Source organism: Lathyrus oleraceus, chromosome 1 (genome assembly GCF_024323335.1).
Source record: "Lathyrus oleraceus cultivar Zhongwan6 chromosome 1, CAAS_Psat_ZW6_1.0, whole genome shotgun sequence".
NCBI lineage: Eukaryota > Viridiplantae > Streptophyta > Magnoliopsida > Fabales > Fabaceae > Lathyrus > Lathyrus oleraceus.
The window spans coordinates 438,269,140-438,291,817 of record NC_066579.1 but is presented as its reverse complement, the minus strand read 5'-3'; the positions used below and the strand labels follow the sequence as shown (position 1 = coordinate 438,291,817).

Sequence of the window (22,678 nt, the reverse complement as noted above, 5' to 3'; positions counted from 1 at the left end):
GTTCAGGTTCGACCGAAAGGAAACTAAATTTGTAACGTTCCAAATTTATCAGACCATAATCTGAACAATATTTACATGTCATTTAGGTTCTTGCTACGATTTTAACTTTGTGGTTAGCAGACAAATCTGGTCACCGGCTTTTACTTATTGTGAGTCTGAGCTTTTTCGATAATTTTTGCATTCACATTACTATTTGTTTGGAGGGTAATAAGAGATTAATCAAAATCTCCTATTGCAGGTTTCTTCATCTGCAATGGCTTTGAGTCTTTTGGTTGTTTCAATATCATTCTACTTGAAGGTAATAATAATTTTTTTGTTTGTTATATTTTTTGAACATTTTTTTTTTTTATTTTTATATATACATAATACATTAACTAGATATTACACATGCATTCATGCATAAATGTTCAGAAATTTGTAACACAGATTCACAGGATTATATATCAGTAAATTCTTCTTTATATTTTTGGTTTTTTATATGGATAATATATTTTATGTTGAATTTGCTCTCAGGAATATATATCACCAGATTCTGATTTATATGCGACATTGAGCCTCGTATCGGTGGCTGGAGTTGTGGTGTGTAAATACAACTTTATTACACAAATGATGGTTTCTATTGTTTGTTTCCCTAACTTCATTATTATAAACTTTCAATTTCTTTCCGGTCATGGTTATTGCATTCTCTCTGGGATTAGGAGCAATGCCATGGATTATAATGTCTGAGGTACAATTTTCTTCAATAATAATATGCATGACAACCCTATATGAACAAACCTTTGTTGTAATATAATGTGATAGTTGATGTGTTGAATATATTTTACATAATAGATTCTTCCGATTAACATCAAAGGCCTAGCTGGAAGTTTTGCAACACTTGCCAATTGGTTCTTTTCCTGGTTGGTTACATTAACAGCAAATTTGCTCTTGGATTGGAGTTCGGGAGGTTTGTGTGCATTGCCTATGTTAATTTTCTATAAATATCTATTGTTTCTAACCAAAAGCTTTCTATGTTTTTATCAGGAACCTTCACAATATATACTGCAGTGTGTGTTTTCACAGCAGGATTTGTTGTCATTTGGGTCCCCGAGACAAAGGGAAAAACTCTTGAAGAAATACAACAGTTTTTTAGATGAAGTTTCCTTTCGAGTAGCACTTCAGCTAGTGTTCACTCATGTATTCACATTCATATTTTTTTTTCTGAATCAACTCAATTCATTTTTGTGCTCTTTGGTCTTGTTAAATATGAAAAATACCAAAACAGTGTGATTTTCTAATCTAGCAACATACTTGCATTTTTGTTGTAATTGATTGATTATAAACAAATAAATGAAAGAGAGTGGTTATTATACATTTCAATTAGAGTAGCAGTGGTTTCGGTTCATGACATTTCAAATAGCAAGAGGATCATATAAACAATAAGCATATATCAGTATTTGTATTTTAATATTATAAAAGCATAAAAAGAACCTTTAGTTGCTCTTGTGAATTATAACAAGCAGCTGTATGCCATTTTCTTCTGGTTACCTCTTGTGGCTGCAACATAACCTGAAATGAGAATATGGTCACAAAGACATGTGATGCATGTAAATGTTAAATAACCACCCACTTTAGAGGGCGCTTTCCAAAATAAGCGCCCTCTAAACCCTTTAAATTTCCACTTTAGAGGGCACTTTCCAGTAAAAGCGCCCTCTAAACCCTTAAAGGTTTCCACTTTAGAGGGCGCTTTCCAGTAAAAGCGCCCTCTAAACCCTTAAAAGTTTCCACTTTAGAGGGCGCTTTCTTTAAAAAGCGCCCTCTAAAGTGGCCCTTAAAGGGCTTAAAGAGCCACTTTAGAGAGCGCTTTCACCAGGAAAAAAAGCGCTGTCTTTACCTATGCCAGCGCCAGATTAGAGGGCGCTTTAAAGCGCTGTTATAGGCCAAAACAAGCGCTCTCTTTTCCCTTATTTGGCGTAGTGACTTTTAATTGAAACATTATTAATGAAAAATATTAGAGAGCCAAGCTCCAACCTCTCTCTAACTTTCATAAACCTAAAACCTAAAATCAAACACTAACCAATAACATCACTGATCAACACCGGTCTTCGACCAATTTCAACAAAACAATAAACAACAGGAATGGACATGAGTAATAAGAGAAAAACAAAATAAACATTACTACAAATAATGCATATATAAAATGTTTCACCTCCGCCAATAAACAAACGAGTTGTGAACCAAAGACACAACACATTTTTTATTTATTTTTTAAAATACACCTCACTCCCTTGATTGAGCTAAAGAGAGGGTGAAAATAATTATGAGACAGACATTCGAATTCCGAAAATTTTATTTTAGCAATTTTTATCTTATTTTAATATTTTTGTGTATGCTCTATTATCTCGTTTGAGCTGACAACCGAAGAAAAAAATATTCATGGGACACACATTTGAATCCTAAAAACTGTATTGCGGAGAATAATTTGATCCAAAATCACTTTGCTTCAAAGTATCTCCTAAGTTTTCATCAGAATAATTCAATCCAACATCACTTTAGTATAGGTGGAGGAACTGTATTACGGAGAATAATTCAATCCAAAATGCATATAAATAATTTGACCATTAGTCTCATCTTCTTAGATGTATTATGGACTTTCTCTCTAGCTAATCCTTTCGTCAAAGTATCTGCTAAGTTTTCATAGTGCGTACATGATCCACTCTTACAACTCCTTTAGAGATACAGTCTTTGATGGTGGTGTGCTTTCTTCTTATTTGACGTCTTTTACCATTATAATAACGGTTCTAATTTTTGAAATAGCCGCGGTACTATCGCAGTGGATCAACACAACCGTCATAGGTTTTTCCCATAAATGGATCACAACTAATAAGCATCTTAACCAACTTTCTTCTTCACTAGCTATGGCTAGTGTTATCGTCTCAGACTCCATTGTGGACTGAGCCAAGATAGTCTATTTCTTTGATTTCCAAGATACAATTCCTCCACCTATACTAAATATATAGCCACTAGTAGCTTTAGAATCATCCGATAAGATATTCCAATCGACATCATTGTACCCTTCTAGTACAACAAGAAATTTCTGATAATGTAGGCCGAGATCCATGGTTCTTTTAAGGTACGTACGTCATGAATCGCTCAATAGCTTGCCAGTGCTCTTACTCGGCCTACTCATAAACCTGCACAACAATCCTATGACATATGCAATGTCGGGTCTAGTACAATCAATGACATATCTAAGACTGCCAATGATGCTCGCATATTCTGTTTGTCTGAAACTTTCACCAGTGTTCTTAAACAATTTCACACTTGGATCATATGGTGTACACGTGGGTTTACAATCAAAGTATTTATATTTCTTTAACATCTTCTCCATATAATGTGATTGATTCAGAGAAATTCTTTGTTCGGATCTTGAGATCATGATACCAAGGATCACGCTTGCTTCTCCGGGATCTTTCATGTCAAAGTTGTTGCACAATATTGATTTCACATCATTAATGGTATGAATGTGTGATCCAAGTATGAGTATATTGTCAACATAGAGACATATGATAATGCATATGAGATTCTCAGATTTGTAATAAACGCATTTGTCACTTTAATTCACTTTGTACCCATTCGATATCATTAAGATATCAAGCTTTTCATGCCATTGCTTAGGAGCTTGTTTTAGTCCATACAGAGACTTGTCTAACTTACAGACCTTATTTTCTTGTCCATAGATCACAAACACTACTGGTTGTTCCATATAGATTTCTTCTTCTAAGTCACCATTTAAAAATTTTGTTTTAACATCCATTTGATGTACTATTAAGTTATAAATAACAACTATTGAAATAAGTAATCTAATGGATGTAATTCTAGTGACTGGAGAAAAGGTGTCAAAGAAATATTTTTTTTTCTCTTTGTCTAAAACCCTTGGCTATAAGGCGAGCCATGTATTTATTAATAGTTCCATCAGATTTTAATTTCTTTTTCAAAACCCATTTACAACCGATTCGTTTGAAATCAGGGGGCAAGTCTATTAAGTGTCAGGTCTTGTTAGTTTCTAGAGATTCTATCTCATTATTAATAGCCTCTTGCCATAAATCTGCATCCAAAGATGACAAGGCTTCTTGAATATTTATTGGATCTTCTTCTAAATTATAAGCCACATATTGGGCCCATAGTCTTTAGCAAGTCTTACTTTTTTCCTTCGTCGAAGTTCTGTTTCTATATTGTCGTTGCTTTCTGCGCTTCTAATCATGGGAATGTGACTCGATTGAATGCCCCATTATTTCTCGATTTGAAAGGAAATTTGTCTTCATAGAATTCACCATCATTTGATTCTATGATTACTTTTGCATTTAGGTCATAAAACCTATATGCCTTACTGTTTGCTGCATACCCAATGAATGCATATTCATAGGCTCTACTAGCGAGTTTAACTCGTTTTGGATCCGGAATTATGACATAAGCCAGACAACCCCAAGTTCTTAAATAAGACAAGTTTGGCTGTCTTTTCTTTAAAATCTCATAAGGAGAGATCTTACTTTTTGACTTGGGAACTTTATTCAGGACATAACAAACAGTCAATAAAATCTCCCCCCACCAATGAGGTGCAACACCAAAATTCATCATAATTGCAACAACAAGTTCAGTAAGATAATTCGCATATATCAAAGTGTATAAGATCTAGGGGATCAGGTTTTTAATAATTGAATTATGAGAAATATTAGTTATTTTAGCTTGACTAAAATATTCACATTTATTTGAATCATTGACATTTTATTTAGGGATTAGGCCTAAGTTGCTTGCATTAGAAATAATTCGCTTATTAACATGACAAAGTCTAGCATGCCAAATATTAAAATTACACAAAGAGTAAACAAAAGGAGAAAATTTATTCAATTCAACATTCAACTTAAACATGCCATTAGTGGCGTACACTTTCCTAACAAAAATACCATTCTTAGTGATGGTGTACAAATCGGCCCCAATAGATTGACTAAACCCTGCCTTATTCAAAAGAAAACTAGAAACAAGATTCTTCCTAATTTCAGGAGCATGCATGGCGTCCTACAAGATCAAAGTATTTCCTGAGGTGAAGTTCAACTCAACATCTCCAATTATAGCAACATCAGTGGTGTGAGCATCTCCCAACAACACTTTCTTATCTTCATCATTCGTGTATGTCTTGAACATAGAACGATCATAACAAACATGACGTGAGGCGCCTATGTCTATCCCCCAACCATCACTTCCACCAATCATGTTGATTTCAATGATATAACAATGAATCGCTCATCAGTCGGGTTAGCCTGTGCATTAGAGCCAACATGTTTAGGCCTGCTCTTACATTTTTTAGCCATATGACCTGGTTTTCCACAATTAAACCAAGTGAAAACCGGAGTGTGATTTCTCTAAGGTGGTGGTTGCTGTCTAGCAATCGGAGCATATGGGGCCCTTGAGGGATTCCAATTCTTTATTTCATTCATAACATTGTGGTTCTGATTCTTTAATGGTTTTCCCGTAGAATTCAGAACCTCACGGGAACTCTTTTTGTTGTTAGAAATAACTAAGACTTCATCTTTCTGATCTTGTCTCCTATCTTGGTTTTCAATTCACAGGTGTGTGATCAGACTCTTGATTGAAAACTCTTTTGTTTTGTGCCGAAGCAAATTTTTGAAATCTTTCCAACCAGGGGGCAGTTTGTCAATTATAACAACAATTTGAAATTGCTCATCGATGGGCATAGCTTCAGTTATGATTTCATGACGATATTTTGAATGTCGTGGCTTTGAGCTTCCACAGACCTTTCATCCACCATCTTATAGTTCAAGTATCGGCTGGCAACATATTTCTTTACACCTGCTTCTTCAGTATTATATTTCTTCTGTAGATCTTCCCATACATGTTTAGCAGTCTTATAATTAATGTAGTAATCATACATATCGTCAACAAGGTTGTTCAAAATGTGACTTTTGCATAGATAATCACTCTCATTCCATAAGGAGATTTCTTTCCTCAGTTGTAAATTATTCGCATTCATCCAATTGTAAATTACTCTCATTCCATTTTAGCAATTCTATATGAATCTGCCGAGTTCTTACCATTAGTTTGTTCGAGTGATCTAGAAAGAGAAACTGGGATATCCTCAGTCAGAACGTGGGAAACCTTCTTTAAACTTAACAAAAGTTTCATCTTAGCTTGCCAACTTTTGAAGTGAGAACCCTTAAACATGAATGGTTTGTCAGAGACAACAGCGGTCGCAGTAGTATCGATAATTTCCTAAGCAACTATGGCAGTTAAAGCAACGTCTTAAAATTGTTGTTTTTGGTTTTGAAAAATTTTCCAAAAGAAAATTATTGGGACGTGTCGCGTACTAGGTCGCTTTCTTTAAAATATTTCGTCGTACTGCCAATAATTATTCAATGCAGTTGAGTTTCGACGATATCTCTAGAATAAAATAGCCCGTTAAATGTAACGATTATCACTGACATTGTAATGAATCGGTCAAAGAATTACACCTTTAGATGGTGTTGAAACCACTCGCAGTATCTGGAAATAATCCAGTCGTAGATGGCGCGAAAAGCCACTAGAAAAAAAATCAAAAATGGAAAAATATACAAGATGAAGAGAATGAGAGGGAGAAGAGAGATTCCGAAATGTTCATGAATTTGAAGTGAGTTGTAAATGAAATCGATGAGCTCTATTTATAGGAAAATGACTCCACTGATTGGAGCGAAAAACGTGGGTGGGAGTTGAAAACGTCAGGCCTATTACTGGTCGTTTTAACTTGGTCAGCAAGTCAGTCTTTTACCCGATTTTGGAGGGAAAATCAAACTGAGTCAAAACTTAGGTTAAGACTAAGTTTTGATGAGTGACACGTCATAATTAATTAATTTTTACGAATTTTTACTATTAAAATTAATTAATTCGTAATTAATTAAATTCCACCAATTCTGATTCCAAAAAATTAATTCATCTAGACCGAACCGAACCGACCCGACCGGACATGGTTTATGTGTTGCAAATGTAGCGGATATATATATATATATATATATATATATATATATATATATATATATATATATATATATATATATATATATATATATATATATATATATATATATATATATATATATATATATATATATATATATATATATCACCACTAGTATCTAGTATTCTAAACCAACTAATTCATTTGAGAATTAATTTTGATATCAAGTGTTTCAAACCTCTTTTCAACTATAGTTGGGGGAAATGGAATCATAATTCTTCATATTAAATTTTACGTCAATCACCACATATGTGTGAAAAAAGAATCTGATCTTAACATATTTTTTTTCCATCTAAAATAAATAAATACAGTAATTACAAAATATAACATATAATAATACGTGATAAAATCAACCAATTTTATGCCAATTACGTAGTTTACAACTTGCGTACGTACGTCACATTTTAGCATTGTTCTTTTTGGAAGCTACCGTCTATTCGATTACAATGAACATTTATAGCATAATGAGTCACATTGACATTTAGAATAACAAATCAATGTTTGAATAAATTAAGATTTCTCAATAATCATCGTAAAATAAGACTACGCATTCTATTAGTAAAAAAAAAGACTATGCATTCTACATAAAAATAAATAAAAACGAGACTATGCAGAGGAAGCTCACTCCATACGTCTATTCTCTTGACTAGATTACCAAAAAATTATTTAAAAATTAGGGAATATAATTATTTATCCCAATGTAGTAGACAATATATAATTTTTAATGACAAATATGTATTGAAAATTAAAGGAAGATGCACTGGTAGCGGCCGTGTTCTAAACATAACATTAAAAAAAATCTAAAGCTTGGAATAAAAAACAACAACGGGATAGAATAATAGACAATACAAAAAGAACATAGAACACATTGACGATAACAAAAACCACCACTCTAAAAGGTAAATGAATTGGGAGTGCTTACGATTCCGTTCTGGAATTAGATGAATTTGCAATCTGCTGTGGTGGTTTAGAATTTCTAATACGTTGAAGAGATTGAAGATGGGGCTGATCTATAAGATTAATACTCTAACGTTTAAGTCAATAAGAGAGTGAGAAAAGATTTGAATACATCTGAAGTCACATATTTTTCTCTTTATAAAGGTGGAATGGTTGGTAATTACACGCATGGGGAACATCGTGGGATGTGGTCATTCATTTGATTCATTTAGAAGATTAGCATGGTATTCCCATGAGGGATACATCTGCGACACAGGAGAAAAAGGGTCTACTTGTCCTTCGTGAGGTAACTTCTTGCATCATAACCAGGCTTTCGTGAGGTAACTTCTTGCATTATAACCGGACATTCACCTCCTAGGTCTTACGAATGATCCATAACAGTTTCCCCCAAACCCTTGTCTCTATTTTGGAGGGAGAGGGTTTATGACACGCATTTTTATCCAACCACGAGAGATGTTAGAAGTCGCCACCGTTGATAGATCTAATGAAGGAGAGTTTGAATATGAACTTTGATAGAATTGATCAAGAAATAGAGATTTGTGCTTTGATCGAAGGATATTAAACCATTAGAACAAGATGACTATGTCTCTAAAAAAATCACGACATCTAAAAATTTCAAAATATCATAATTTCACAAATTCATTCTTTAAATTTAAATTCTAAACATAGTGATCACACACAATAAAATAGTATAAAATACAAATCCAAATAGATTTTGAACAAAGTTTAATTAAAATATAAACTGAATAATAAAATAAATGCACGGTCTAATAAATTTAATTTTAAAGACGAGAAGTTGTTCCTAATAAGTTTTGAATAAAATCTACTTATATTTTAATTTTATTTTTTAATAAGAATATCTAAAAGATGTCGTTTTATCTTAGAAAAAAAACAAATATTTAATCCGTTGATTTTTACCGATTTTAGTCGGTTCCCATTTATTCAATTGCTTATTCGGCCCAACAATTGGACTAGAACAATGACTCTTTCGATTCGATTTTTAAAACACGGGTCATAATTGTCATTGCGGACCATTCTTAATAATTTTAATAAAATATTAATCTTTTATTTTTTTTATTTTTTTTATTTAAAATGGTAAGAGGGCCCTTGGAATTATTTTATAAAGTCCATAATAAACAAATCCCACATGTTTATTTTATACTTTTTCGCATCTCAACTCATTCTATAAATACGTGGAACAATTTTGTAAGGAATACTCATCTTTTAATACAAAGTTTTTATCTTCAAGTTAGTTTTAATAAAAGATGAAGATTTCATACAACTCAAACCCATTTCGCTTCTTCGTCATCTTCACTGCTTGCTTATGTATATACTTTGCATTTCAGAAAAAGAAACCTGCACATTTAAATATATCCTCCAATTTTGAGATCCAGCCCAATAACTATTCCCCTATATCAGAGCCTATACTTGATAAGCTTCCGAATCAAGATGAAGTTTTAAGACTATTCCAACAATGGAAGAAAGAACATGGACGAGTCTACCATGATCTTGAAGAGATGTCAAAGAAATTTGCCACTTTTGTTTCAAATTTGAAATATATCACAGAGACTAATGCAAAGAGAGACTCACCTAATAGCGCTTTTCTTGGTCTGACCAACTATGCTGATTTGAGCTCCACGGAGTTCAGAGAAACATACATGACCTTAAACACCGACGCCATGGATTTTGCGAACGATGATGATGTTCAGGACGTAACATGTAGTGATCCACCTTCAACCTTGGACTGGAGGACAAGTGGAGCTGTTACTCCTGTCAAGGCTCAAAACGGTTGTGGTAAGTTTGTTGTATTTGCAAGATATTTGTGTTTTTATAATTCACATCACAATCTACTCTCACTCGCTAAATAATACTTCCATTTCCTTAGGTTGTTGTTGGGCATTCTCAGCTGTTGCCGCTATTGAAGGAATAGTTGCAATAAAGACAGGGACGCTTATTAGCCTTTCAGAGCAAGAGCTTCTAGATTGTGTACCAACTGGAAGTTGTTCTGGAGGACGTGTGTCCGACGCAATAAATTGGGTAATACGAAACAAAGGGATTGCATCACGAGCTGATTATCCTTATACGGCTAGCAAGGGTGATTGCAGAGCCTCCCAGGTTCTTAATTTCTATCAAATTCATTATTATATAGTTTCTATCATCACATTATAAACTATTAATATTTCATATCCTTTTTTCATGAAATGTAGATTCAAAACAGTGCAAATAGTAGTATTGATTCACGTCAGCCCGTGCAGAGATCAGACAGGGCACTATTGTGTGCAGTTGCTAAGCAGCCTGTTAGTGTTATTATTTATGCAGAGTCACCAAAATTTCAAAGTTACAAGGGTGTAAGTGGTTATATAATGTAGAGTTCTTAACTTATTCATTCATGTCCACTATTGGCTTTGTTTAAACTCATTTAACACCTAGCTATCTGATCAAGTTTTTAAAAAAGTTTTTGTTACCGCAAAAATGACTACAACCGCAATGATCGCATACACAACTGCGACCGCAACTGCAATTTAAGAATCTCCTACAGTTTTTTTAAAGTATTTTTACATTTGTTAATGAAGAACCTATTTATCCATTAACAGGGGTTATTTAAAGGTGAAGATTGTCCGGTGGATCCTAAGAACGTAACTCACGGCATGCTAGTAGTGGGTTATAATTCCTTAAACGGTGAAGATTACTGGATTGTGAAGAACTCACATGCGACAACATGGGGAATACAGGGTTATATGTGGATCAAAAGGGACTATAATAAACAGTATGGAGTGTGTGGAATCAATAGCTTTGCTTCTTATCCAGTCAAAAATTAAAAGGCTACGTTTGAAGAATATGTTAAAGCAAAGGTTTATAGTTTTGTGACTCTAGAGTTTGTTGTGTGGTTATTGTTGATGTTGTTTTAAACATGTCAATTCTCTTGTTCCTGATTGTTATTCCTCATGTAACATAGCAGTCATGATAATAAAAATAGTTGGTATTTACGGTGACTTAGAGAATTCAATTTTCCTCGTCTAGTAAGACAGAAATATGAATTTATATCCGTTTTTATACCTTTAACATTCATTATTAGAGAGTGTGACTTCAAAGAGTGAGAGATATCCGACGAATTTACACCCATTTTAAAATGGATGTAAATAAAAGGTATATTACACTGTTTTTTAACATGTGTAAATATTTACTATATTACACTCTATTTTATAAAAAACGGATGTAAATGGTTACATATAAATATTTAAATTAAACAAATTTACACTCTATTTGATAAAAATCGGATGTAAAATGAATAATATTTACTAAAAATGATGACAAATTTACATCCTATGTTCTTTAAATAAAGTATAAAAATATGATATATTACATCCTATTTTAATTATCACTTAAAGCATTTCATAATTATATTATCTTTAATTTCAACCTATAACATTCAGACTTATCAAATAGAAAATATATTAAGCTATAGCTGTATAGCATACTAAAGTTTAACAAACTATTATTCCACATGACATAATTAAATATGAAGACTTATTAAATAACTGTCATAACAATACTATAGGTCTGTAGTCGTTGGATAATAGGCCAAGTTGGACGGTTTTGGCCCAAAAACCTCATCCAACCCAACCTGCGATTGAGTCAATTTATGATCTATAGGTTCCCCTTCAAGGTACAAAGTAAGTTTAAAAGCAGTAAGCCTACACTAGATAAAGCCTCTAATCATTTTAGCTTCTCAAAAATGAACATGATATTGGCCTACACTTGAATAAGTAACAGCTAACAAATATTTAGATTTGAAAACTCAAGAAACACCTCACCGATTCAGTCATCAAATGAGTGAATCTAACACCAAACACAATGCTTACCTCAATTTCAAGTGTTAATTGTCATGAGAAAAACTCTAAAATTAACTGAATACGTTTATATATTAGATACGAATGTGATTCAAATAAGTGAAATGTGAAACTTAAAAAGAAGTGGAGCATGCTCCATCTACAACAACTCATTTTCTATGATAATTATTATGGATAGTTCCATGCTCCCAAATAATGCAATGAGGAACCACCATTATGGTACTATCTTATAAGTCGTGAGTCTACCATGCACATCCAATTTTATATTACTCATTGTTGTTCTGCTTTGTCTCAATATGTTTCTGCGAGCCAACAGGAAACTATGTCAGTGAGTTTCATGATAAGTCGAAAATAAATAAATCTATTATAAAGGCTTTGAGAGCAGCCTACCTTCCCTTAAACAATGCTACATGAGTGAGGGTTGTCGTGAACCTTGCGAAACCTGATACAATAGATAATGTTTAGAGTTTTGATCGATGAGTATTTAGGTTTTGGAGAGAACGAACGTGCGATGAGAGGATAATGAACTATGGAGATCTGGGTTTCAGAGAGAATGATGTGCAATGAGAGGATGAGAACAATTGTATTTTCATCAATGGAAATAAATTGTGGTAATTTGTTAATGTGTTTTTTTGATTATTTTATTTACGCAATATTAACTTAATAAATTTACACCCATTAATTTATTAGATTTTATTAGATTTAATTCATATTTAAATTGTATTATTTTCTTAGCCCCTAAGTTTGTTAGAGGGTATTTTAGTATTTTATCCTATTATAGTAACCCTAGTTTTAGCTTATAAATAGGGTGTCAATCATTGTAACTTTTAATCCTTTTTGTAGCCGTCATTCTCTTAATAGAATATTCATCTTTTATTCTACCTTTGCACCAACAATTGGTATCTAGAGCTCCGGTTCGGATTCATTGGGAAACACGGGAAACACGAGTGAACGTGAGGTCTTGTGTGCTTGATTTTGATTCTTAGATTCGTGTTGAATTTTGAACAAAATCTGATCAGAATTTTAATTCTGTGGGTTGGGAAACACTGTGTGAGAAATCTGAGTGTACTGTGCAAGGTAGAAAGATGAACGGAAACGGCAACATGAACACCAAACTTCCAGTATTTGACGGCAAAAACTGGAATCGTTGGATGATCCAAATGCGTGTACTGTTCGGTGCTCAAGATGTTCTAGATCTTGTCACTGATGGTTATGTTCAGGTAGCAGCAGATGCGACGGATGAACAGAAAAACGCACAGAAGGAAGTAAGGAAGAAGGATCAGAAAGCATTGTTCTTCATTCATCAATGTGTTGATGTAAATGTGTTTGAGAAGATTGCAGATTCAACGACAGCAAAGGCTGCGTGGGACACACTGGTTAGATGTTATGGTGGTGACGCATCAGTGAAGAAGGTGAAGCTTCAGTCCTTGAGAAAGCAATATGAGAATCTCAACATGAAGAATAATGAGAAAGTTTCTGAATACATCTCCAGAGTGATTCTGATCACTAATGAGATGAAAGCGTGTGGAGAAACTCTTTCTGAAGAAACAATCATGGAGAAGGTATTGAGATCCCTTACCTCTCAATTTGATTACATTGTGGTAGCAATAGAACATTCCAAAGATCTGAGCACCATGAGAATTGAAGAGCTGCAGAGCAGTCTAGAAGCGCAAGAGTTGCGTTTGACTGAGAGAACTTCTGAAAGGGAAGTAGAGCAGCAGGCTCTGAAAGCAACTTCTGATAGGAGGTATCAGAAGCAGTCAGAAGCCAGGAGAAGATCTGATGGTGGTCAGAAGTCAGAAAGCTCAACCTCTGATAGACAAAAGAATGCTCAGAAGGGAAAAGAGAAATATGACAAGAAGAAAATCCAATGTTACTGCTGTAAGAAGTTTGGTCACTTTGCTAGAGATTGTTGGTCAAACAAGGAGAGAAAATCAGAAGAAGCAAATATAGCCAGAAGTTCTGATGACGAATCTGTGCTATTGATGGCCTCTGAATCTGATAATATGAATCTGATAGACTGGTGGTATATGGACACTGGCTGTTCAAATCATCTTACTGGAAACAAGAAATGGCTGGTTGACTTTGACTCTGAAAAGAGGACAAAGATCAGATGTGCTGATGACAAATATCTTAATGCAGAAGGTATGGGAAATGTCAGAGTGACTCTGAACAATGGGAAAACAGCATTGATTCAGAACGTGTGGTATGTACCTGGCATCAGAAGCAATCTGATGAGTGTGGGACAATTAATTGAGAAAGGTTTTTCAGTTACCATGAAGGACAATCTTCTGAAGCTGTATGACTGCAATCAGAAGTTGATTATGGAGTCAGAACAGGGAAGGAATAGAACATTCAAGGTGAATGTCAGAACTGCAGACTCAGAATGTCTTAGTGCAACAAGTGCTGAGAAGGAGAGTGAGCTGTGGCACAGAAGATTTGGTCATTTGAATTTCAGAAGCTTAAAACATTTGAATTCAAAGAAGTTGGTACATGGAATTCCTGCAATTAAGAAGCCTGAAAAGTCATGCAAAGTTTGCATGGAAGGAAAACAACCACGATTGCCATTTGCGTCAGAAACTGCTCCAAGAGCAAAACATGCCTTGGGAGTTGTACATTCTGATGTGTGTGGTCCATTTCCAGTAGCATCGATTGGAGGGAATAAATACTTTGTGTTATTTGTTGATGAATTCACAAGAATGACATGGGTATCCCTTATTAAGTTTAAACACGAGGTGTTTGATGAATTCAAGAAGTTCAGAATGAAGGCTGAGAATCAGAGTGGTCAGAAGTTGAAGATTCTTAGAACTGACGGTGGAGGTGAGTATAACTCCAAAGAGTTCCAGAAGTTCTGTGAGGAGAATGGAATTGAGCATGAGGTTACTGCTCCTTATACCCCTCAACACAATGGTCTTGCTGAAAGAAGAAACCGCACTTTGCTTGATATGGTGAGAAGCATGCTAAAGGAGAAGAAGCTTCCTCAGAAGCTCTGGGGAGAAGCTGTTGCCACCGCAACGTATGTACTCAACCGATGTCCTACGAAGAAGTTGAAGGAAATAGTTCCAATACAGAAGTGGACTGGAGATAAGCAAAGTGTTAGTCATCTGAAGGTGTTTGGTTCTGTTTGCTATAAACATGTTCCAGAAGCCAAAAGACAGAAGCTGGATGATAGAAGCAAAGTGATGATTCTGATAGGGTACCACAGTACAGGTGCATACAAGCTCTATTGTCCAGAAACCAATAAAATTGAATTCAGCAGAGATGTGATTGTGAAGGAATCAGAAGTTTGGAATTGGGATAAGTCTCAATCTGATTCTGATGTTAGAACTTCTGAAGAAAGGTCAGAGTTCAGAATTTCTGAGGTTGGAGTAAACTCTGACGTTGATTCTGACTCTGATAGTGATCCAGAATCTGATGTTCCAGACTCTGATGTTTCAGACTCTGATGATCCAGACTCTGATGATCCAGACTCTGATGACCCAGACTCTGATGGTAATCCAAATTCTGGTGGCAATTCAGACTCTGGAAATATGCCAGAACCTTCAGATGGTCAAAGCTCTGGAGGAAGTCAACCATCTGAAGGTAGAAACTCTGAAGTTGAAGACTCTGAACAAGTTCAGAGACCACAAAGAGTCAGAAACATCCCCAGAAGATATGCAGAATTTGACATGCTGCAAGACACTGAAGTAGACTCTGAAGGAGAAGTTATTCAGTGTGCCATGTTAGTAGACTCTGAACCCATAAGTACAGAAGAGGCTCTTAAGCAGAAGCTCTGGCTGAAGGCCATGAAAGAAGAACTTGATGCTATAGAGAGGAACAAGACTTGGAAGCTGACAGAACTTCCAAAAGACAAGAAAGCCATCAGCGTCAGATGGGTTTTCAAGCAGAAGTTAAAGCCAGATGGTTCAATTGGCAAACATAAAGCAAGGTTGGTAGCCAGAGGATTTCTACAGAAACCTGGGTTGGATTACTCTGAAGTGTTTGCACCTGTAGCAAGACATGAAACAATCAGAATGGTGATTGCAATAGCTGCTAACAGGAATTGGCCTCTGATGCATTTAGATGTAAAATCTGCATTTCTGAACGGTCCATTAGAAGAAGAAGTTTACGTGTCACAACCTCCTGGATTTGTGAAAAAGAATCAGGAAGGGATGGTGTACAGATTATACAAAGCTCTATATGGATTGAAACAAGCGCCCAGAGCTTGGAATAAGAAGATTGATTCTTTTTTCAAGAAGCAAGGCTTTCAGAAATGTGAGATGGAGTACGGTGTCTATGTTCAGCATACTTCTGAAGGAAATATGACTCTGGTATGTTTATATGTTGATGATATACTGCTGACTGGAAGTTCTGAACAGGAGATAGCCAAGTTCAAGAAAGTTCTGATGAATGAATTCGAAATGACTGATCTAGGCAAAATGACATACTTTCTAGGGATGGAGTTCAGATACTCTGAGAAAGGTATTATTTTGCATCAACTCAAGTATGAATTAGAACTTCTGAAGAGATTTGAATTGAAGAATTGTAAGATTGCTGTCACACCTTCTGATACAAATCAGAAGCTGGACTCTGACTCTGATGGAAAGGATGTGGACGCTACAATCTTCAAACAGTTGGTTGGTTCTCTGAGGTATTTGTGCAATACCAGACCTGATATTTGTTATTCAGTTGGGATGGTTAGTAGGTTCATGAGTAAACCTAAGTGGTCCCATTACCAAGCTGCAGTCAGGATTCTGAGGTATATCAAGGGAACTCTGAAGTATGGAGTATTATTTCCCTCTGGAAGAAAGGATGAGTCAGAACTTCTGAGTTATTCAGATTCTGATTGGTGTGGAGACAGAGTTGACAGAAGAAGTACGTCTGGGTACTTATTCAAATTTCTGGGAGGTCCCATTTCTTGGTGTTCCAAGAAGCAACCTGTTGTGGCGCTGTCAACTTGTGAAGCTGAATACATTGCAGGTGCTGTTACTGCATGCCAAGCTGTGTGGATTCTGAATCTATTGCAGGATCTGAAGATTAAAGTAAACAAACCTCTGAAGCTGATGATTGACAACAAGTCTGCAATCAATCTTGCCAGAAACCCAGTGTTGCATGGGAGAAGCAAGCACATTGAGACCAAGTATCATTTTCTAAGACATCAAGTTCAGAGGGGAGTGTTAGAAGTTGTACACTGTAGCACTCAGAAGCAGTTGGCAGATGTTCTGACGAAAGCTATCAAGACTGACCAATTTATCAGATTAAGGGATGGAATTGGTGTTATAAGTTTTGATGGAATATGAATTAAGGGATGGTATTAGATTTTATTAGATTTAATTCATATTTAAATTGTATTATTTTCTTAGCCCCTAAGTTTGTTAGAGGGTATTTTAGTATTTTATCCTATTATAGTAACCCTAGTTTTAGCTTATAAATAGGGTGTCAATCATTGTAACTTTTAATCCTTTTTGTAGCCGTCATTCTCTTAATAGAATATTCATCTTTTATTCTACCTTTGCACCAACATAATTCACTTGATTAGACAAGTAACCTTTAATAAAATAGATTGTGGTTTGTTAACGTATAAACAATTTTTTCAATCTATCTAATTTCACATCCGTTTTAAATTTAATAGGAGTAAGGGATATTTGATTATAATGGTATTTTTAATTTATATATATTTTTTTTAAAAATAGGATGTCTATTGTCACATGTTAATATTTAAAATATCAATTTATTAATAAATTTACGATTGTATTTCTAAGATTTGATACAACAAAGGTATCCTTCAAAAATTACGAGTTGGATGCATAAATTTGAGATTTCTATATGAGAGAGACGAGTGATAGAGATATTAGGATTTTATTTTGAGAAAGACAAGTGAAAGAGATGTTACAGTTTTATTTTGAGAGAGACGACTATAATACGAACCGTGACGAAATTATTGAAACTAGAGATGGAAGAAATATCTGGTTGGGAGTTGCTTGTAATCAAAACAAGTGCAATTTTTTCTTTTAAAAAATAAGCTTACTGTTATTAAATTGAATAAATTTTTAAAAATTTAATTAGTAAACAAATGTAGTTTTTATCCAAAAATTAATACAATAAATTTTTAATATTTAAAGGTTTGATTGTAAAAAAATAACTAATATTTAATTTCTTAATGTAATATTTAAATAATGTAGTTTTTTTCATAAATATTGTAACAATTTAAAATTATTCAACGATATTTAAGGGTACAATGAGAGATGAAATATGTTGTGTTTTAATTGATGAGAATTTATGTTTTGATTGATTAAAATAAAATATTTATGTCAAAGATAAGTACTAAAAAAAATATGAGAATCAAAACAATTATTTATTTAGTTTAATATATATTGTGTTCATAAAATTTATAGACATTATTTTTGTAAACCACTATTTTAATTGTGTATATTATTCTAATTTTTAAATTTAAAATACATGTAAATTTAAAAAGTTAGTTTTAGTAAAAGATGAAGATTTCATACAACTCAAACCCATTTCGCTTCTTCATCATCTTCACTGCTTGCTTATGTATTTACTTTGCATTTCAAAAGAAAAAAACTAATGAAGATGACATTAATTCAAGCATATTCCTTAGTTTCACGAAAGTTTTTAATTTGAGTGACTTGATGAAAATATCAGCAGCTTGATCTCTAGACATCACATACTTCAATTTCACCTCCTTCTTCTCGCTGCATTCTCTTATGAGTGGTAACGGGTGTCGATGTGCTTACTTCTTTCATGAAATACAGGATTCTTTGCCAAAGGAAGTGTTGATTTATTATCAACACATATTTCGACATGATCTTCTTGTGGCATTTTTAATTCTTTTAACAAATTCCTCAGATAAATTGCATGATAAACACATGATGTGGCGACATTATACTCAGCTTCACAAGTTGATAGTGTGACGATAGATTGCTTATTTGACATCCAAGTGAAAGTAGTATCTCCCATAAAGAACATAAAACCAGTAGTGCTCTTCCTATCATCTAAGTCTCCACTCCAATCGCTATCACTATAGTCAATAATCTCATAATTATTATAAGAGTAATAGTGCAAGTCAAAGTTTGTTATACCTTTGATGTATCGAATGATTCTTTTTTCCGCCTTGAAGTGAGTTGTTGTTGGAGCTTCCATGTAGCGACTTACGAATCCTACAACATAGAGAATATTTGGCCTTGTACTTGTCAAGTAACGCAGACTTCCAACCAAACTTTTGTAAAGAGTTGGATCCATGATCTCTCCATTTTCATGCTTACTCAACTTGCTGCCACATTCCATTGGGGTGCCAACTAGATTGGTATCATCCATCTTGAACTTCTTAAGGACTTCTTTGGCATAGCCTTCTTGGGTGATAAAAATTCCTCTGTCTTCTTGCTTTACTTCGATGCCGAGATAATATGCCATGATCCCCATATCTGTCATCTCAAATTCATTTGAAATGTCTTTCTTGAACTCTTCAGACATGCTTAAATTGTTCCCTGTAAAGATCAAGTCATCAACATATAAGTACACAATCAAAATATCTCCATTTTATGTTATAATATAGAGTGCATGCTCATATGGACGCTTGATGAAGTTCTTGTCTTGAAAGTACTTGTCGATTCGAACATTCCAAGCTCTCGGTGCTTGCTTGAGTCCCTACAATGCCTTCTTCAACTTCAAGACTTTTTCTTCTTGCCCTTTTACTTCATAGCCCTGTGGTTGCTTGATATAAACTTCTTCTTTGAGAAAACCATTCAAGAAGGCCGACTTCACATCCATTTGATAGATCTTTCATTCATTTTGGGCTTCCAAATAAATTATCAGTCTAATGGTTTCAAGACGAGTAACGGGGGAAAATACCTCATCATAGTCAATTCCTTGTCTTTGACTATAGCCTTTCGCCACCAATCTTGCTTTGTATCTCTCCACATCTCCTTTTGCATTCTTCTTCGCCTTGTACACCCATCTTACTTCAATTTCTTTGTGTCCTCGTGGAAGTGTAGTAAGTTCCCATGTATTATTCTTCGTGATTGACTTGATTTCTTCTTCCATGGCATCTCTCCACTTTACTTTTCAACTGCTTCTTGATATCTTAAAGGCTCGCAATCACGCAAAAGACAAAAGAGGTTAATGTCGTTTCTGTTTTCGGTTACCTCATAAAGCTCTTCAGTACACCTTAGTCGTGGTGTCCTCTCACTTGAGCATGTTTCATCCAACCTTGGTATCGAGGAGGCCAGTGGTGTAATTTGTTCCTATATCATTGGTTGTTCCATTTCGTCTTCTTCTTCAAAGTAAGGAAGAAAATCGTACCTATCTTCTTGAACACTCCAATCCCAACAATCTTCTTCTTCGAACTCCACGTCATGACTTATGACGATCTTTCCACTATTTGTATTATAGAGCTTGTATCCTTTAGAGCTTGAGTCATAACCCACGAATACATACTTCTCACTTTTATCATCGAGCTTTGTTCTCCTTTCATCTGGAATGTGGATATATGCAATGCTTCCAAACCCTTTGAGGTGAGAGATCCTAGACTTCCTTCCATTTCATGCTTCTTGTGGTGTCTTCTCATGCATGTTTCTTGTTGTGGAACATTTTGTCAGGTAAACCGCACATACCACTACTTCAGCCCAAAACTCTTTAGGCATCTTCTTGCTCTTAAGCATGCTTCGCACCATGTTAAGTATGGTCCGATTCTTTCTCTCTGCTACTCCATTTTGTTGTGGAGATCTTGACACTGTTAGTGGGCGGCGGATTCCATGGTCTTTACAATATTTTTGGAACTCATTTGAAATGAACTCTCCTCCTCGGTCAGATCTCATGGCCTTAATGGAAATACCATTTTCTTTCTCCACAAGGGATTTGAACTTCTTAAAGTTTTCAAACACTTCTGACTTCTTCTTCAAGAAATAAACCTATGTTTTTCTAGAATAATCATCGATAAAGAGGAGAAAGTATTTACTCTTACCAAGAGAGTTTGGATTGATTGGTCCACAGACATCGGTGTGTAAAAGCTCTAGCAGTTTTGTCGCTCTTGACGTTGATTCCTTTCCGGAATTGCTTCCCAACTAGACATCCTTCACATATTTGTCTGAGTGGTTTATACTAGGCAAGCCTCTCACCATCTCCTTCTTTAACAAACATTTTAGACTGTCGAAGTTGAGATGTCTGAATCGTAGATTCCATAGCTACGAAGAGTCGGTATAGAAAGTCTTGAGACATTTTGCAATATCATTTTGAATGTTCAATAGGAATATTCTATTGTTTGACATATGCACCTTAGCAATCAAGTTATGTCTACAATCTCTTAAGAAAACACTATGTTCTTTCAAGTGGATGTCATAGCCTTTCTCTAATAATTGTCCCAAGCTCAAAATATTATTCTTCATGTTAGGAACATAGTAGATATTGGATATGAATTGATGACTCTCATTCTTTAAGCGTATAAGAATTTTACCTTTTCCTTTTACTAGTATCTTTGAGTCATATCCAAATGAGACATTACCAGTTGACGCTTCATTGATCTCTATGAACATGCTTCGATCGCCGTACATGTGATTGCTTGTGCCTGTGTTGTGGTACCATTTGTTTCTTTTCTCTTCAACTTGGTTTAGGCATGCGAGCAACAAAGTTTCATCTTCTCCGCCTTTTCCTTCTACAAAGTTATCTTTCTCCACAACCTTCTTCTAGAATCTACACTCAAATGCATAGTGACTGATCTTGTTGCAGTTGAAGCACTTGATTTGTGATTTGTCACACCTCAACCATGAATTTCCTCTTCCACGACCTCTTGTTTCTTATGGATTCCAACTTTTTTCTCCATTGTTAAAGTAGTTGTTGTAACATCCTTTTCCTTCTCCTCCATGTCCTCGTCCACACCCACGATCTCGGCCACGACCTCGTCCTCTTTGGCTATTGTAATTCGGATAATTTGTTTCCTTTACGTTGAGTTGTAGTAGTTGATCCATATCCTCCTTTTGTTTAATTTTTCTCTTTGGTTTTTCTTCGTATGCTTGTAGGGAACCCATGAGTTTCTCAATAGTCATGGTCCTTAAATCCCTATTTTCTTCAATGTTGGTAACAATGAAGTCAAAACTTGGAGAGAAAGTGCGAAGTATTTTCTCCATGACTTTCACCTCATCAACATATTTGCCATTTGTTTTAAGTTGATTGACTATGGCCAATACTCGAGAAAATAATCATAAATTGACTCAGACTCGTCCATAAATAAACGTTGAAAATCACCTCTAAGAGTTTGAAGACGAATCTTTTTCACCTGTTCCACTCCTTTTTGCAAGTTTGAAGTTTGTCCCATGCTTATTTGGTCATCGTTGTGTTTGAGATCTTCTCAAATGTATCTTCATCCACCGATTGATAAATAAGGAAGAGCACTTTCTTGCCTCTCTTTCTTGACTCATTCAATGTCTCCTTTACACCTTGGCTTCACGAGACATCATCTTTCTCCTTTCTCAATGATATCTCACACATCTTGAGCTTCTAGTAACGCCTTCATCTTGATACTCCAATTGTCATAGTTGTTCTTTGTGAGCATCGACATTTGAAAAGGGAAACCTCCATTCACCATTTTTGAGGACCTTGAAGCTCTGATGCCACTTTGTTGGAAATAAACCTTTTTTGTGTTTAGGGAAAGTGTATGGGAATATTAGAGGCTTGAATAGAAACTTGATAGGTAGGAGAATCATTTATGGAAAAGAGAACTTTGTATTTTTGCTTGATACAAAAGTGTAGGATTACATATCTATTTATAGTACTCTAAGGATAACTCTAGACACACTAATTCTAGAGATTTCTCAACTCTAAACATTCAAAGAGT

The 22,678-nt window shown here is 34.8% G+C and overlaps 2 protein-coding genes across 2 annotated transcripts; one reads left to right on the top strand and one right to left on the bottom strand.

Annotated features, from left to right (window-relative positions):
- The first annotated feature begins 9,180 nt into the window (after positions 1–9,180).
- On the top strand, positions 9,181–10,993 carry LOC127080929 (ervatamin-B). The gene is made up of 4 exons (XM_051021219.1): positions 9,181–9,796; positions 9,888–10,117; positions 10,210–10,350; positions 10,597–10,993. The coding sequence occupies exons 1-4, from the start codon at positions 9,268–9,270 to the stop codon at positions 10,819–10,821; spliced, it is 1,125 nt and encodes a 374-aa protein (XP_050877176.1). The 5' UTR covers positions 9,181–9,267; the 3' UTR covers positions 10,822–10,993.
- Positions 10,994–18,555: 7,562 nt separating this feature from the next.
- LOC127115172 (uncharacterized mitochondrial protein AtMg00810-like) lies at positions 18,556–21,971 on the bottom strand. Its single transcript, XM_051046778.1, has 2 exons — positions 21,656–21,971; positions 18,556–19,337 (listed from the first exon to the last, which is right to left on the bottom strand). The coding sequence occupies exons 1-2, from the start codon at positions 21,969–21,971 to the stop codon at positions 18,556–18,558; spliced, it is 1,098 nt and encodes a 365-aa protein (XP_050902735.1).
- Positions 21,972–22,678: the final 707 nt, after the last annotated feature.